The sequence below is a fragment of the Osmia bicornis genome, chromosome 11, assembly GCF_907164935.1.
Source record: "Osmia bicornis bicornis chromosome 11, iOsmBic2.1, whole genome shotgun sequence".
In the NCBI taxonomy this organism is placed as follows: Eukaryota; Metazoa; Arthropoda; class Insecta; order Hymenoptera; family Megachilidae; genus Osmia; species Osmia bicornis.
The window spans coordinates 450533-466694 of NC_060226.1; the positions used below are offsets into that span (position 1 = coordinate 450533).

Genomic DNA, 16162 nt, shown 5'->3' on the forward strand with positions numbered 1-16162 from the left:
CGATCAGTTTCATTATCAGCTACGTCATGCCTACGTCAGCGTGGATTACACATTTTTGCTGCTAGTGGCGCTGTTAGCGCTGTGGGTTACGTTACGCACATGCGCCGTTACTGATATTCGCGTTTGTTCAACATCATGGCGTACGATACTCTAACACGTTAAGATCGTATTGGGACGGCGCGCGGCATCAGCCGCGTCAAGGCGGCGCGTATAAAATTCAAAACGGTAGTATGTACGTCGGTCGCCTATGCATCTACATATGTATTTAACGATGCTGGGTAATCATCAAAACTGCGACAGAAATGACAATACTTTTTCAAATTATTTTGAATAAAATATTTTCTTCACTTACGTACAAATTATAATCTTTATAAGTAATCTTCTTTATTCCATGGGAACAGAAGAGCAGTAACAATTTATTTTACTTTAAATAATGTAAATGTTAATTATCACCACAAATTATCACAAGATTATTTCAAACAATATCCAACTCTGATCATACCTTATGAAATTAATGAACAGTCCGTCTATTTACTTTACATGCGTATCATAACCCAAGATCATCTTACTATTACACATGTAAAATACTTTCTGTAACCACGACCTCTTTTCGTTGCTTGCCATAACTTTAGGAGTATTGCTGAGAAATTACATATACAGTGTAAAAATATTTTTTAACAAAAAAAATCCGACTTCGAAATTCACTAAAAAGTGTAAAATAATTACTATTTCATTTATACCCGTATTCCACAGCTATTAATAAAATCTACTTAATCGTTAAATAGGATACTAAATACATTTCAACCTTTTCGGAGGCGGCGCAAAATTAAAAACTATTCTTCTACTAGGAAGATCCTAGCTCAGGCGTCGGCAACCTGTGACAAATAACCCATTTGATAATTTCAAGTAAACAATATTCAACGGGAATCAACATACCCATTGCCGATTAACTATACTGCAGTTCACGAGAGACCATACTTAACTCGCGCAGGTTACTAGGTCTAGGGATATTTTTAATAACGTGTGTGATTCCCCTATACAGCTTGCTTCTTTCTTGACGATCATATAATTTTTTTCTTTGAAAAATAATAGGAATTTCATTGTATCGTGTATCTTTACCATGTCATCATCGCTTGTCAGTTATCGTACGTCATATATTTCTGTCCACTATTTATATGATCTCCCTAGACCTAGTGAGCTGCGCGAATTAAATATGGTCTCTCGTGAAATGCAGTATCATGTACATCAGAAGTGCTAACAACTTCTGATACAATCGTTACAATTACAAATGTTTTCTGCCGTATCTATAACGTTTCGAATTTGTTTTCTTACGACTTATTAATTATCAAGTTTGCCATACCGCAATCAAATCGTTATTGGCAGGATTGTATATTCGGATATTTTTAATTTTGCGCCGCCTCCGAAAAGGTTGAAATGTATTTTGTATCCTATTTAACGATTAAGTAGATTTTATTAATAGCTGTGGAATACTGGTATAAATGAAATAGTAATTATTTTACACTTTTCAGTACATTTCGAAGTCGGATTTTTTTTTGTTAAAAATTATTTTATTTCACACTTTTTAGTAGAACGAGCAGTATTTGTAGCATGCCGTAAGGTGGTGTACCGTTCTTATTGGATAATTACAACAACAATAGTTATTAACAATAAAGAATACCACAAATGTTTGCAAGTGGGATCATCGTAGAAATATCTCCTACTAGATGTGAAAGGTGTTACGGGCTATGTGTTCAACGTGGGCATTTTGTAAAATGACCGGACATTGTGTAGGTTGCACTTCTTCTGGGCAATGTATATAATGGGCAGGTATTTCATAAATGGCCCGGACATTTTATATAATACCCATGGTTCGTTGAAATTAAACTTATTATTATTATTATTATTATTATTAAAACCATACATAGGTGTGATAGGTTAGAATGGGCCACACACCTAAATCCGGCCGCCGCAAAGCGGCCGGCATCGCTTTTGATATTATTTAAACAACACTATTGTCTTAGGAAAGTGTTGCCGGCCGTCTTACGGCGCGCTGCGGCCGCGGCGACCGGATTTATATATGTAGCCTAATTTAACCTACCATATCTATGTAACAAGAGCGTTTCGATACATTGATCACCACCCTCTAGATATTCTGTATAATGATCGGACATTTTATAGATTGACCGAAACTTGTTACGGACATTTTGCACAGTGTCTTTTCTACACAATACCGGGTCATTTTACAAAAGGCCCACGTTAAACACATTGCCCGTTACAAACGATTTCATCGCGATTGGTTCATTCCTTGCAAAGTAACACCAAGAAATAAGCCTTTTGCTATAACAATAGTTATTAACAATAATAAATTCCATACATTTTTGGAAGCGAGCTCATCACGAAAATATCTCCAATTAGATTGGAAATATTTCATCGCGAACGGTACATTCCTTGCAGAGTAACACCAGCGAATAGGATTCTTGCTATAACAATAGTTATTAACAATTACATATTCCACAAATTTTTATAATTGGAATCATCGCGAAAATATCTCCGATTATGATCCGTCTCCGATCATAGCGATCGGTACATTCCTTGCAGAGTAGCGCTAAAGAATAGAAGTTTGCAATAACAATAGTTATTATATATGTACAGGTAGGTCTCGATTAGTGCGAGTAATAATTCCCAGAAATTGTTCGCATTATTTGAATTCGAATTATTCGAATATTTGGAATATAGGAATTGGTCCTTATCATACGTACATTATTAAATTATAATAGCATAAACATGTTTAGTATTTTAATAGTGTTGATTGCACTTTCTTCTGCTTTTTTATATCTCCGTATATGTGACGATAAACCCGTAGTATTTTATCCAAGTTTCTGTTAACTTGCATGCTTCGATCCATGTCTGAATCGAAAAAAGCCTCGCAAACCTCGCATTAACTGAATTTTTGTTCACATTAAATGCGACCTGGTATCATTTTAAAATTCGCACTAAACCGAATATCGCACTATGTGAACTAGCATTAATCGAGACTTACCTGTATATGTACTGGTTTCTGGTCGACGCGATATGTGTATAGAAACTGTAGAGACAGGCGATTGCATTCTGACCCATACACCATCATACTTCACTATGACGAACTATGCATAAATATGCGGCAAAGAGAAGACAATGTTTACTGCGAGCTTTTATCGAGAGTTCGTTTTGGTGTTTTTACGGAACAAGATATTGCCACACTACAATCGAGGACAATTCCTTTTCACTCTGAACGTAGTGAAGACAGATTAAATGAATTATGCAATTATGTCCAAAATTGCCGTTTGACGCAATTTGTATATTTCCTACGCGTTACATGTGTGATGTATTTAATACAGCCATGCTTACAACAATTAACAGCGAAGAAGTGAAACTAGTGTCACGCGACACTCTTGATTGTGTTGAATATTTAAAGAAACGTGTGCACAAACTCTTAGATAAATACGAGGAGGATAATTCGCAAACAGCTGGCTTACATAGAATTATCACTGTCAAACTTCGTGCCAAGGTAATATTAAGGCGTAATATAGATGTTACATTGGGCCTCGTAAACGGTACTATTGGAGAAATTGTTGGATTCTTACGAGCACCGGATAGTGAAGACATCAGCACAGTGCAGTTTCGATAATCAACGGGTACTGTGCATTCGTTACAAAGAATTACTTCCATGTTTGAAATAATGGATAAAGCTTATGTCCTTCGATATCAATTTCCAATATCTTTCAGTTATGGAATCACCATTCACAAATGCTAGGGATTAAGCGTAAAGACAGCTGTAGTCGACATAGGTAATAGTATTTTCAGTTGCGGTCAGGCTTACGTGGCTTTATTTCGAGTAACGACTTTAAACAGGTTGCATATAATTAATTTCAATCCGTGCATGGTAAAGGCAAATACATTGGTTATACAAGAATATAACAGATTGAGAAGTATTTATAGGCCAGATTTAGTTCCACTGAAATGTAAGCCGGTACGAAGACAGAAAATTCATGATGTACAATGGACTTCAATTTCCAAAACTCGTCCATTTTTTGTGCCAGTGGATACAGATAATGCGACAACAATCCATGCAGATGTCTCGGTTAAAGGATTCATTAATGCTGACCACGTCTCTGGATATGCTAATGTTATATTGCAATGTATACTTTGCTGTGATAGTATGCGCCGAAAGTTATTGACACGTAAAAGTTCAGATGCTATGAGAGCTGTAGCCCAAGCTTACCTAGGCACTGATGTGCAGATACTTAACTCTTTTGCTGTTAGACAACATGCGGGTGGTACTTTCGTACAAGAAATTCCACAGGATGCATCTAAATTTTTCTTGTATATTATAAATAGTTATACTGATATCCGAGCGATTGTGAAACATGAGTTAACTCACACAATACGTTGTAAATGTTGTCATCAAACGTCTGTTAACACAGAGGACAATATAATTTTAACACTACCCTTATCTCAGGTGGAAGGAAAAAGAATAACATTCCAGGATATCATTAACACCTATTCGGAATTGGCACACAGTGGATGATGCTGTATGTACTCATTGCGGACAGAAGGGTATACTTTCAAAAAGTGATATTACGACAGCTGAAACTGTTTTCATAATACAATTACCGCTATTTCACAATAAAAATGGTAAAATTGTGGACATTAAAAGACCTAACATCGCAGCCGCGCATACAGAAAGCATACACGTTGCCCAAAATACATATAGGGCAACAAGCGCTGTATTGTATATTGATAGTAATAGTAAAGGCAAGAAACATTACACATGCTATATAAAGCATTCAAAAAAGACGTTCGTATACATTGATGATGACACAATTCAATATAAGAAACAGTGGCCAAGAGGTGCAAAAGATGTATACATGATGTTCTTTGAAAGAAGTAACGTAGGAAACCATCCAATGGCTACAAAAATACATGACACTCAATGCACCAGAGATTAATTCTAACTACATTTCACAGATATAAAGTAATTTAAAAAATAAATATTAACCCACAAAAAGTACATTACATGTACAAAAAAAGTAACGCCAAGTATTATAGTTTAGGCATTATGAGCGGAGCACCTCTTTGCACTAATACACAATGCATTTCAGTGTGGCCCTGAAAACGTCGTGATATCCCACAAAAAGTACATTACATGCAAAAATAAGGTAACGCCAAGTAGATTAGGCACTATATGGTACATATTTTGTGAATTTTCTAAAAAAGTAATGGATATCATGCAAAACCAGCCAAGTATTGAGTTATATATATTTTTCAAAATATTTATACTTGGCGTTTGGCTGCCTCGTTGCGATTCAACAAAATTTGTTGTACGTTATTCAAAACCTGTGAATAGATCATCGATTTTATTGGAGCGAAGCTCCTCTATTAAACGACTGATAGGCATTTTTTGTGACTTTTTAACTCAAAAACTGGATTATCAATTTTGACCATTCTTTGCAAGCTGATCACAGTGGTCACTATGAGTGTTTATATAGAATAAAATCAGAAATCGGTGGTGTCCTTGAGGAATGGTCACAGAAACCGATACCCATGTTAAGGGGGTAGACGCAGGTAATGCAGACAGGTGACATTACCGGCAAAAATGGGCCTAAAAAGGTGTTTACGGGAATACACTTTTCGTCCTTATATGAGAAGATTTGGGGCTGGGTGATGGTTCGTTCGAAAGAGGAAGGTCCAATGCAGGGCGCTCTGGTTATGGTTCAACAAATTTTGTTGAATCACAACGAGGCAGCCAAACGCCAAGTATAAATATTTTGAAAAATATATATAACTCAATACTTGGCTGGTTTTGCATGATATCCATTACTTTTTAGAAAATTCACAAAATATGTACCATATAGTGCCTAATCTACTTGGCGTTACCTTTTTTTGCATGTAATGTACTTTTTGTGGGATATGCTTGTGTGAAGCGCGAACACCAATTGCCATGCATATGGGAACAGATGTGGCAACACTGCAGACGTACTATACATATATACGTTTCTTCACTTTGGTGCAGTCGGTAAGGTCGGTAAGTTGTGTCATGCATGCTCCAGCGAGATATGGTAAGAGAAGAACTGGTAAAACAGACCCAACTGTTATGCCAACTGTGGAAATCTAACCTCACCTTGGGGTACCGCGTACTCCAATAATGGCGCCCCATCGGTAACAAAGGCATGTTTAATCTTCTTGGATCTGTAGTCACTGGTGGAAGCCATGAACAATGTAAGATCAAGAGAAGACAGGCTGTATTTTATTACTAACTATATTTTTCATTCTATCACATCATTCTAATAAATAACTAAATAAAGTATACATGCATGAAGTATTGAATTATCTGAGGATCTAAAATAACAGGTTATGGGCCCAGAAAGTGGGATTCAGGTGGATTAGAAAATATGAGGTTAAGAAGAAAAATTATACACGTGGTCGTATATACTAAAAGTAGAACATGGTTAATAGCAATAAGAATTATCTGAATATTGAACAATTAAATGGACATAATTACCACGCTTGGAAAGGGTCTAGCCGTATAAGCATAGTGAATCGGCCCCAGCAACAATTTCGGTTGATATTTATACCACATAATGCTTTTTGCCTAAACAACAATTGTGAGCAATTTCAACCCCCTACCCCCTCTGATAAGGGAGATATGAGGGTAAAACCCAAAACCTTTATCATTTTTTTTCTCGGAAACTATTTAAGATATTTGACCACATTAAAGTGCAAATAGTAGGTATTCATTAGCTGTATATCATATTTTTTTTCAAAATTTTTATTCGTTGATTAAGGGTTGAAAATTAATAAATAAATTTTTGAAAATGATTTTTATAAACAATCCCTTGGATGACACCCACCGAAAAAATTAAGAATAATCCTTTACTATTTAACTATTATCTGTAAAAATTTCAAGAGTGTCGGATTGATACATCATAGTTAAAAAAAAATAAAACCAATGCAACGCCCTTTCATAAGGCAAAGCCGGCCTAAACGTTAGAGGCGCTCAACCTAACCGACCTACAGGGGAATACGTAGCGCCGTCCCGCCACGTTTCTCGTACCAGAAACAGCTCTCAGAAAAGTATGAGCTCTTCTTTCCCTAAACTGTGTGTTATTTAACAGTCATTTATTTAAATAATATATTAACAATTTAAATTTTTTTATTAAGTTTTCTGGTTCTAACTTTTAACGTCCGTGTTTTCACGGTGTTTCTCGTTTTAAGTATGTGGGAGCCCTAAATCACAGAATTATATCATGTCTTGAACAATGGCACTGTGTTAGATGCAATTAGTTGTCCTTTTAATAGTCGAAGAAGGTATCACAGGTATAACTGCAATATCATTCTATTCAACGCTGTAAAGAACATAGACTTCTGTAACTATTTCCGTCTTTACCTTTTCACGTATGTATTTCTTTTAATTAAATTGTAGCTGGTACCTGTGAATAGTTGTAACTAAGGTTTTCCTCGTTTTAAGTATATGGTCGCCCTGAAAAGGCTTAATTATATTATAGCGTTCCAGTACTACCTGGAAATGGCTGCAATTAACGTGACCCTCGTTTTAAGTATATGGGAGTCCAGAAAAGAGTTAAGCGCGTTTTATGGTACAAATGGTGTATTTTCCAATGCGGTTTATATGCCCCGATACTTTTCTACGCAGTCACGGAGCCTAGATTGGCGTGTAAATAGACGCATCATAAAGGATAAAGCGTACGAACTTGAGTCCATGATTTTAGTGTCCACTGTCTTGTTCCCTCTTGTTGCCGAATATAGAGGACTCGTTAATTGGATAGAATTTGCAAACTTTAAAATCTCGTCCACCCATTGGTTCGCCCTTGGTATACAATTTTCCTATTTAAGGAAGTTCCTCTCTTTAATACTTCACATTTTTGACGAACGCGCCGAGTACTGAACACTTCCTCGCATATATTCATTTTTGTACTGAAGAACATGTCAGTAATTGGAAGTACTGACAATTGCGTCAACTGTAATGTACCAAGGAATAAACTGAGCAGAAAGCGGAAGCGCATTACAACCGAAGAGGATATCTTGAAGTACCAGGCCCACTGCAACAGCGTCGTGACAATCGGTTCTATACTGTGCAACAGATGCCAATTATATATCTACAGGACACCAGTTACTACTGGCGAGACTGACGGCACCGACAATGTTGCAGCGGACCCAGACTTCGCGGTAAGTAGCCGGGGTACGATATCAGACAATAATAAAATGGAATTACAATTTAAAAGAGTTGCGTCTACGCACCGGTATTGCACACTTTGTCATTCAAACGTGCAACTTATTATAATACCCCTAGAAGCACGCCTTCAAACATTCGCACTTGAAAGAATTTATATACCAAAAGGTAATCGATGCTGCGGGTCGCACATTCTTAACAAATTATTTTTCACAGGCGAATTCAAACTTCTTCGCGTACATTCTAACTTTAGTTCTATAGAAGCATCCGATGTAGAATTATTTTTAAATCAATTAGCAATTAACGTAGATTCTTCGTTGCACGATAAGATCGGGGATTTTTCATTGTCAAATGAACAGTTATATGCTTTCACCGGGCTTCATTGGGAAAATATTAAAGAAATTCAGGAGATGTTTATTAGTATGAGATGTAGCGAATCTCGTTCCATAACGCAAGCTTTAGTAGTATTTTTATTTAAACTTAGAACCGGCAGCTCAAATAATATTATAAAAAATATACTTGGTTTAGAACGGGAACAACAAGTATCAGATTATTACCATCAGATAATCTGTGGTTTTGAAAAAGATGTTTTGCCAACCCGGTTTGGCTTACATACTAAATCCCGACAGTACTTCATTGAAAATGAAACCGCACCCGTAGCACGAAACCTTTTTAATTTTGACCAAACCCAATTAGCAATAATATTTGACGGTACATATATCAGACATGAAAAAAGCAAAAACAACGAATATCAAAGAAAATCATACTCCGGACAAAACAGGTACCATTGTGTAAGCCATTCACTATTTGCACCACAAATGGCTACATATTAGATATTGTAGGGCCTTTTAACGCCACCGTAAATGATGCTACAATCATGAAAATATTATTAGAAGATCCGATAGGAATAAAATCAGTATTAAGACCGGGTGATTTTTGTATTGTTGATCGCGGTTTTCGGGATGCCCTACAACATCTACAAGATGAAGGATATAATGTTTTAATGCCAGCATTTAAAGGGAATCGGGCCCAATTAACTTCAGAAGAAGCAAATTCATCGCGATTTGTAACAAAAGTACGTTGGGTAGTCGAAGCCGTTCATGGAGCCATAGGACAAAAATATCGCTTATTACACCATATCGTTGATAATAAAATGTTACCGTCTATAAGGTCCGTGTGCCGAATAGCGGGATTTTTGCATAACACTTTCGGGAAACGATTAAATTCTGACGCGGAACTCACCGAAAACATAGTTTCATATATGAAAGAACGACAACGGGAACAAAATTCATTACAAACATTTATAGAGGTAGAAAGATTAAATCGACGTAAAAAATCATTTGTTACAATATCTAATACATGTTTAATAAATTTTCCCAAATTAGACGAAAATAATTTAAAAATATTATTCACGGGTTCATACCAATTATCTCAAGCGGTGTGTTATCTTGCGAAATTAATGGACGAACATGACGCGTTAAATGTACAATATTTATAGTAAAACAATAACATTTTAAAAACGAAAGTTCGGTCGCGACATATAAACGCTAAAACTTACAATTGTTACATAGAATACAAATCAAACGTAAATAGTTACGCGGGTATAAACCAATATGCATGCGATTGTCCGAATGGTAACAGAACGGTAGGTTGTTGCTCCCACGTCGCCACGATCATTTATTATTTATCCCATGTGCGTTATAAATCCAGAATAGTTAAACCGTCCGAAATTTTAACTCACTTATTCGATAAAACTAACATTATTCCAGTTATTGATGAAAATAGCGACGAAGATTAAAACTTATTTAGAAGCGTGTTTTTTTAAAAAAAGTTTTTGAGTTTTCTGTTTCAAATCATATACTTCAACCTGACAATACATAACACAATCAACTCTTTTTAGGGCTTAATACTCAGCCCTTTTCAGGGCTCCCACATACTTAAAACGAGGAACACCTTAGTTGCATTTATAAAAGGGCGCCATTTGTAACGTACAACATAATCAGCTCTTTTTAGGGCTCCCACATACTTAAAACGAGAAACACCGTGAAAACACGGACGTTAAAAGTTAGAACCAGAAAACTTAATTAAAAAATTTAAATTGTTAATATATTATTTAAATAAATGACTGTTAAGTAACACACAGTTTAGGGAAAGAAGAGCTCATACTTTTCTGAAAGCTGTTTCTGGTACGAGAAACGTGGCGGGTCGGCGCTACGTATTCCCCTGTAGGTCGGTTAGGTTGAGCGCCTCTAACGTTCAGGCCGGCTTTACCTTATGAAAGGGCGTTGCATTGGTTTTATTTTTATTTAACTATGATGTATCAATCCGACACTCTTGAAATTTTTACAGATAATAGTTAAATAGTATAGGATTATTCTTCATTTTTTCGGTGGGTGTCATCCAAGGGATTATTTATAAAAACCATTTTCAAAAATTTATTTATTAATTTTCAACCCTTAATCATCGAATAAAAATTTTGAAAAAAAATATGATATACAGCTAATGAATACCTACTATTTGCACTTTAATGTGATCAAATATCTTAAATAGTTTCCGAGAAAAAAGATGATAAAGGTTTTGGGTTTTACCCTCATATCTCCCTTATCAGAGGGGGTAGGGGGTTGAAATTGCACACAATTGTTGTTTAGGCAAAAAGCATTATGTGGTATAAATATCAACCGAAATTGTTGATAACTACGAGGACCAAGAGACTGTAAGTGAGAACTATATAACATTTTTTGTCGATTCGGGATATACAAATCACTTACAAGGAACCATACCGAACTGTCCGTCTCCAATTTCAATAAAACTCAGTGGATATAATAAGCAGGTGAAAATAAGAGACATCTATTTTTTTATAGCGGCCCAATCGCAAGTTTAGGGGGTAAAATTACCCCTTGAAGTGTCAGCAAAAAAATGGTATCTCGAAAACTATCACAGATATAAGAAAACTTCTTAAGGAAAAGATTCATGGTTTCTTGAGGTAAAACAAAAGGTGATCACAGATTTTGTAAAAAGTGCTTTGTTTATAACAAAAAAATTTATTGTTACATTATTTTAAGAGATACAATAATTTACATTATGACAAAAAAGAATCATTTTTTTCTGAATTCATTGATATTGTGATCCGTTTTACGTGGGTGCACTCTATATTTTATCTTCCTTTTGCAATTACAAATTTCGTGATATTGCGATTACAATTCGTTGGGCGCCAGCTACTCGCGGTGGCAACTAAAGAAAGGGAAAATTGGGAAATTACAGGGGACGGGTTACGCGGCTTATCCTGGGTTGCCGTAACAATTACTACGCGGGGGAGTACGCGAGGAGGATTGTCGTGGGAGGGGAATCTCAAAGGTCAGGAAGGGTTCACTGGCAAGTTCGTTACGTTACGCGTCGGAGAATAAATGCAGAAGGGAACTGTAAGGGTAGGGAAAGGGTTATCTTAAACGCGCGTAATACCGGATGCGGATGTGTAATGCGCGGACAAGAAGGTGCCGTTATCGCCTTAAACTCAATATTCACAATTTTAATACGAAAAGGGGCTTACCACCACGCCTGATTTCTCCACACACATTCCACTCCCTATGACTCTCCTGCACGCCGTCCACTTTCTCCACACGCTCCACAGACTTTTACGAAATCGCTCGCTTTCACTCTTTCCAAATCTTAAAATCGTTTTCTCAAAACTCTCTATTCGCTATCAGTGCCTAAGGCTAATTGCCGGCTCGTTGTCGCAGCAGCGGCGATCGATGGAGCGGATGGAAACTCGGCGATGACGGCTGCGGACTGTGTTCTTCGGGCTCGGCGACGTCGGTATTACAGCAATTTTCTCGTTGGGCCTGGTGGAGCCACTTGCGTGGTCTGTTACGAACTTGAAAGATTCAATTCTTAGCTAGCGTGCGCACAACACGATCTAGGAAGGCAACAGCGCCTCAAGTATTTTTACAAACACATTCAAACGCTCATCTCGCCAGAGGCATCGCGACGATCCGCCTGAAGAACGAAAGCGAAACATTGGCGCGTGGTTAGAGCGAGATGTAGGGTGATCATGTTATCCTTCTTTCAACCTAAATGATAGAATTGTCCCGCTAAAAAAGTAGTATTAGAACTAATAAATTAAGGGGCCTCGGCTCCTTCTCTCCATCTCTTCCCTCGCTACTATCCCCTCTCATTATTACCTATCACCTATATCTAATAGTACAATGTTTGCAAAACTAATATTTCGTGAGATATCTCATGTTTTTCATAAGTCATTCAACTTTTACATCAATAGCTTTTTCCTATCTCTTACCAAAAACATATAACTCGTCCCAATTGCGTGACGCTTGTATTTCCAGAAACCTATAGCAACTTTGTTTTTCGAAACTAATAAAAAATACAAAGGAGTGTTAGTCAATATTCTGAGTGAATGCAAATAATTTAAATAAATAAATATGTCATATACAAGTTATGTAAATATTTGCAGAATTATTGCAAAGAGGAGGTATATTCTTCTCTTGTTATACCTCCTCTTTGAACGAGGTTTGTTATGGGGCGCGGTGAAAAATCCAGGCGGGCGTCGTCAGTCGAAACTTAGCGAAAAGGGACGATCTCAACATTCAGAATGAGAGAAGGACAGCATGACTCTAATGCGTCTTACTCAGCGTTTGGGCGTTGTTGCCTTTTTCGCTTGCCTTCGCTGACACAGTCGAGTGACGTAACCAAGCTAACGCCTGATTTTGGCTATGATTCCAAATCGACAGCCTTCTTAGTTAGATGCCACCTTATAACTACTAGCTGAACTGAATTTGTCACGTGACTTGCTCTGTATTATCCACAAAATGGCGGAAATGGTGTCTGTAGGAATGCTTTTACGGGATTCGAGTATTCGTCCTTATATGAAAAAATTTGGGGCTGGGTGAGGGCTTCTTCGAAAGAGGAAGGTCCAATGCAGTACGGTCAACTCATGATTTCAATCACAGCACTCTTTTAGTGGCCGAAAAATGCTTCGATTCCACGAGTGCGTTTTGTCGATTTTTTCCTCTACTTTGGACGCTTATATTACTAAACATCAACATAATTCCACTGAAACATGAGTTGACCGTACTGCACTGGACCTTCCTCTTTCGAATAAGCCCTCACCCAGCCCCAAATCTTCTCATATAAGGACGAATAGTCGAATCCCGTAAACCCCTGTTTATACCCATTTTTGCCGGTAATGTCAACGCGCTACTATTACCCGTGTCTATCCCCTTAATCTAACGCTCAACGAATAACGACAGTATTCGCTTCGCCTTCAACGTGTCGCGGGGAATTTACACGTCTATCGAGAATTCAACCGCGGAAGCGGAGTTAATAAAGTGACTTGTGTTATTATTGAGTGATTTATTTCGCTTCTTTATCAAACCATCTTTTTCCACAACCTTCCTGCATATCCTTGTCAGGATAGTTCCAGCGAAAATTAAAATAGCTTTACGCTAAGAAACAAAGTATATTCCTCAGCTAACTGTCTCTTGTGTTCACTGGCTAGCACCCAGATTCAATCACAGCACTGCTGCACTTAATGCACTTCACCTTGCCAACCATGTCTTGTGCCTGGTGCTTTTCCCCACTGTCATGTGGCCCGGCTTCTTCCGTAGCTTCCTCTGTGTTACTCTTCCTTTCTAGTCCCTTCCTTTCTTGTACTCCCATTGCCTTCTTCCTTCTTCCGTTGCTATCTTTTCTCTTTTATTTCCTTGGTACGCTCTTCCATTTTCCTTCCTTTTCTTCCCATTTCCATTCTGTTCCGTCAACTCAGAACCTCCTATTAGTAAATTCCATTTTTTTCCCTTTACTTTTTTCTTCTCTTGCTTCCTCTTTAATCCTCCATTTCATCTTTCTTTCCTCACACGAAAAATCTTCCTCTATTGTTACTCTCCATCTCTCCCATATCTCGTCCTTCTTCCAGAGTATCGTGTCCCTGTCTTCTTCATCTTTTAACTCCATCAGGATAAGCTTTCACCCCCCGTCCCCTGCCAGTTCGGTTAGCTTTCTTATCTCTGCCTTTTTGCCCAGCTCCATCTGCAGTATAATTTTTCTCCTCCTGGATCTTTCTTCTGCGTTGTTGCCTCCTACCCCTTTCCATACGAAGCTCCTTTTTCTCCTCTCCCTTCTCTCATTTTCTATTTTTCTCTCCCATCTCTCCCTCCAGTTCTCCTCTTCATCCTCCTTTTTGCCCGCGCCTTCACTTCCTTCGTTTCCGCCTTTTTCCTCCTCCTTATTTTTCCTCCTTTTTGTCTTCATCTCCCCCTCTTCCATCTCCAGCTCCTCTGCTTCTTCTCGCTCTTCACTCTTTTCTCCTTTTGCCTTATATCGCTCTTCTAGTCTTTCTTCTGCCTTTTCTTTGTTTCGGTTGTCTTTCCCTTGATTCCATTCGTTATATCCGTTCTCCCTCTTCTTCTCTTTTCCCCCATTTTCCGGTTCTTCTTCTTCTGGCCCTTTTTCTTTACCCGGGCCTTTTCTCTCTTCTTTAATCTGCTCTTCAGTCTCCCTTCCTGCTCTTCCTCGTTTCAGTTCTTTCTTTATTTCCTCTACATTTTCTCCTATCTTTTTCAATTCTTTCAGGACTTCCTCTCTCCATTTGCTCTGTATTTTCTGCTTCTCCTTTCTTCCTTGACAATTTCACTCACCCTTTTCACTTCTTTCCTTCGCTCTCCTATTCTGTACCCGCGTTTTGTCTTTCTTTCGCTCTCCTCCACGTTTTCTTTTGTCTTTCTGAATTGCTTCTGAGTCTTGACTTGCTCTTGTTTTGCCTGTTTCCCTTGCTTTGCCGTGCACCTGTTGCGCGACAGAGTATTCCATTGCCACGTGCTTTTCCAGTGGTGCCAGCTGCTTTTTGGCTTACGGGTGGTGCCACCAGCGGCTGCTTTCGCCTTGCCTCGTCCGTATGTCGTGTGCGCTACGTCGGTATTGTCGACGCCTCTCTCTTCTGCCTCTTTACTCCCGCCTTCTTCTTCTCCCCTTTTCTCTCTCGTTCTGGATTCCTCTACCTCTTTTATCCTCGCTTCCCCCAGGCCCACCAAGCTCCACTCTTGTGAATTTGATGCAAATTTTAACTCGGCGCAGAAAATCCAGGTGGCGCTGATGTCGCTTCTCTGCATGCATACCTTGTATCACTGATTGCGACATACACAACTAAAGATATCGTGACGTCATGTTCCCGCGAAATTTGTCGCCGCGTTTTTCAATTGTTTCAAAATTTAAAGAGACTGAAGAAATATGCGCACAGTGGGTGACAGAATTTCCAGGTTCATGAATTCCATTATTATAATTATTACTATTATTATTACTACTACTATTATTATTATTTAAAAAGATATTTTTTAAAATATTTTTTTTGGCTTTTAGGTTTTTCAATAACTTCTGCTGATGAGATGGAGCAATAGGAGGAGAAGATAGAAATTAAGTAAGTACAGAATTTTTTAAAATTGTTATTGAAAGCATTAACTGTTTACATTGCTGTTTTAGTAATACAGTATTGATCCGTAATAAGCAACAGTTTTCTGGCTCGAAATAAGCAAATCTCTATCCCCACCTTTTCGTTTAATGTCGCCCGCAAAGTGAGAGGTCCGAGAAATGAGTGAGAGGTCCGTGAAAGCGAAAAGCCGATGTTGTGGGTAATAAATAGTCACGCTCGACTGAGCAGTGACATCGGTTAGTAGAAGAAGGATGGAATATATATAATGCTTTCTCAGTCTAGCATATTTGCCTTGAAATAAGCGAAATAGTGCGAGAATGAGAGAGCATGCTATATTCTATCCTTGTTCAAAAAATAACATCCTTGCTCGGGCGATCAATTTATGATTTGCCGCTACTTCGGATCTCTCACTCGTTTTTCGTGTTCTCTATCGTCCCGTTTCGAGAACAAAGTCGAGCCGAATAGCCTACCTGATCCGTAATAAGCAACAGGCCAGACCC

At 38.0% G+C, this 16162-nt stretch overlaps 1 protein-coding gene across 1 annotated transcript; it reads right to left on the minus strand.

The window, feature by feature from the left end:
* Positions 1–14203: 14203 nt before the first annotated feature.
* Positions 14204–15345, minus strand: LOC123988306 (trichohyalin-like). The gene is made up of 2 exons (XM_046287770.1): positions 14875–15345; positions 14204–14791 (listed from the first exon to the last, which is right to left on the minus strand). The coding sequence occupies exons 1-2, from the start codon at positions 15343–15345 to the stop codon at positions 14204–14206; spliced, it is 1059 nt and encodes a 352-aa protein (XP_046143726.1).
* Between the last annotated feature and the right edge of the window lie 817 nt (positions 15346–16162).

Bases quoted from the DNA above. Each gene is read 5' to 3' on its own strand.
- LOC123988306 (XM_046287770.1), bottom strand. From the start codon at position 15,345: ATGCAGAGAAGCGACATCAGCGCCACCTGGATTTTCTGCGCCGAGTTA. The intron at 14,792-14,874 runs GTGAGTGAAATT...GAATTGAAAAAG, and splicing joins GAAGGAAAGAAGTGAAAAGG to ATAGGAGAAAATGTAGAGGA.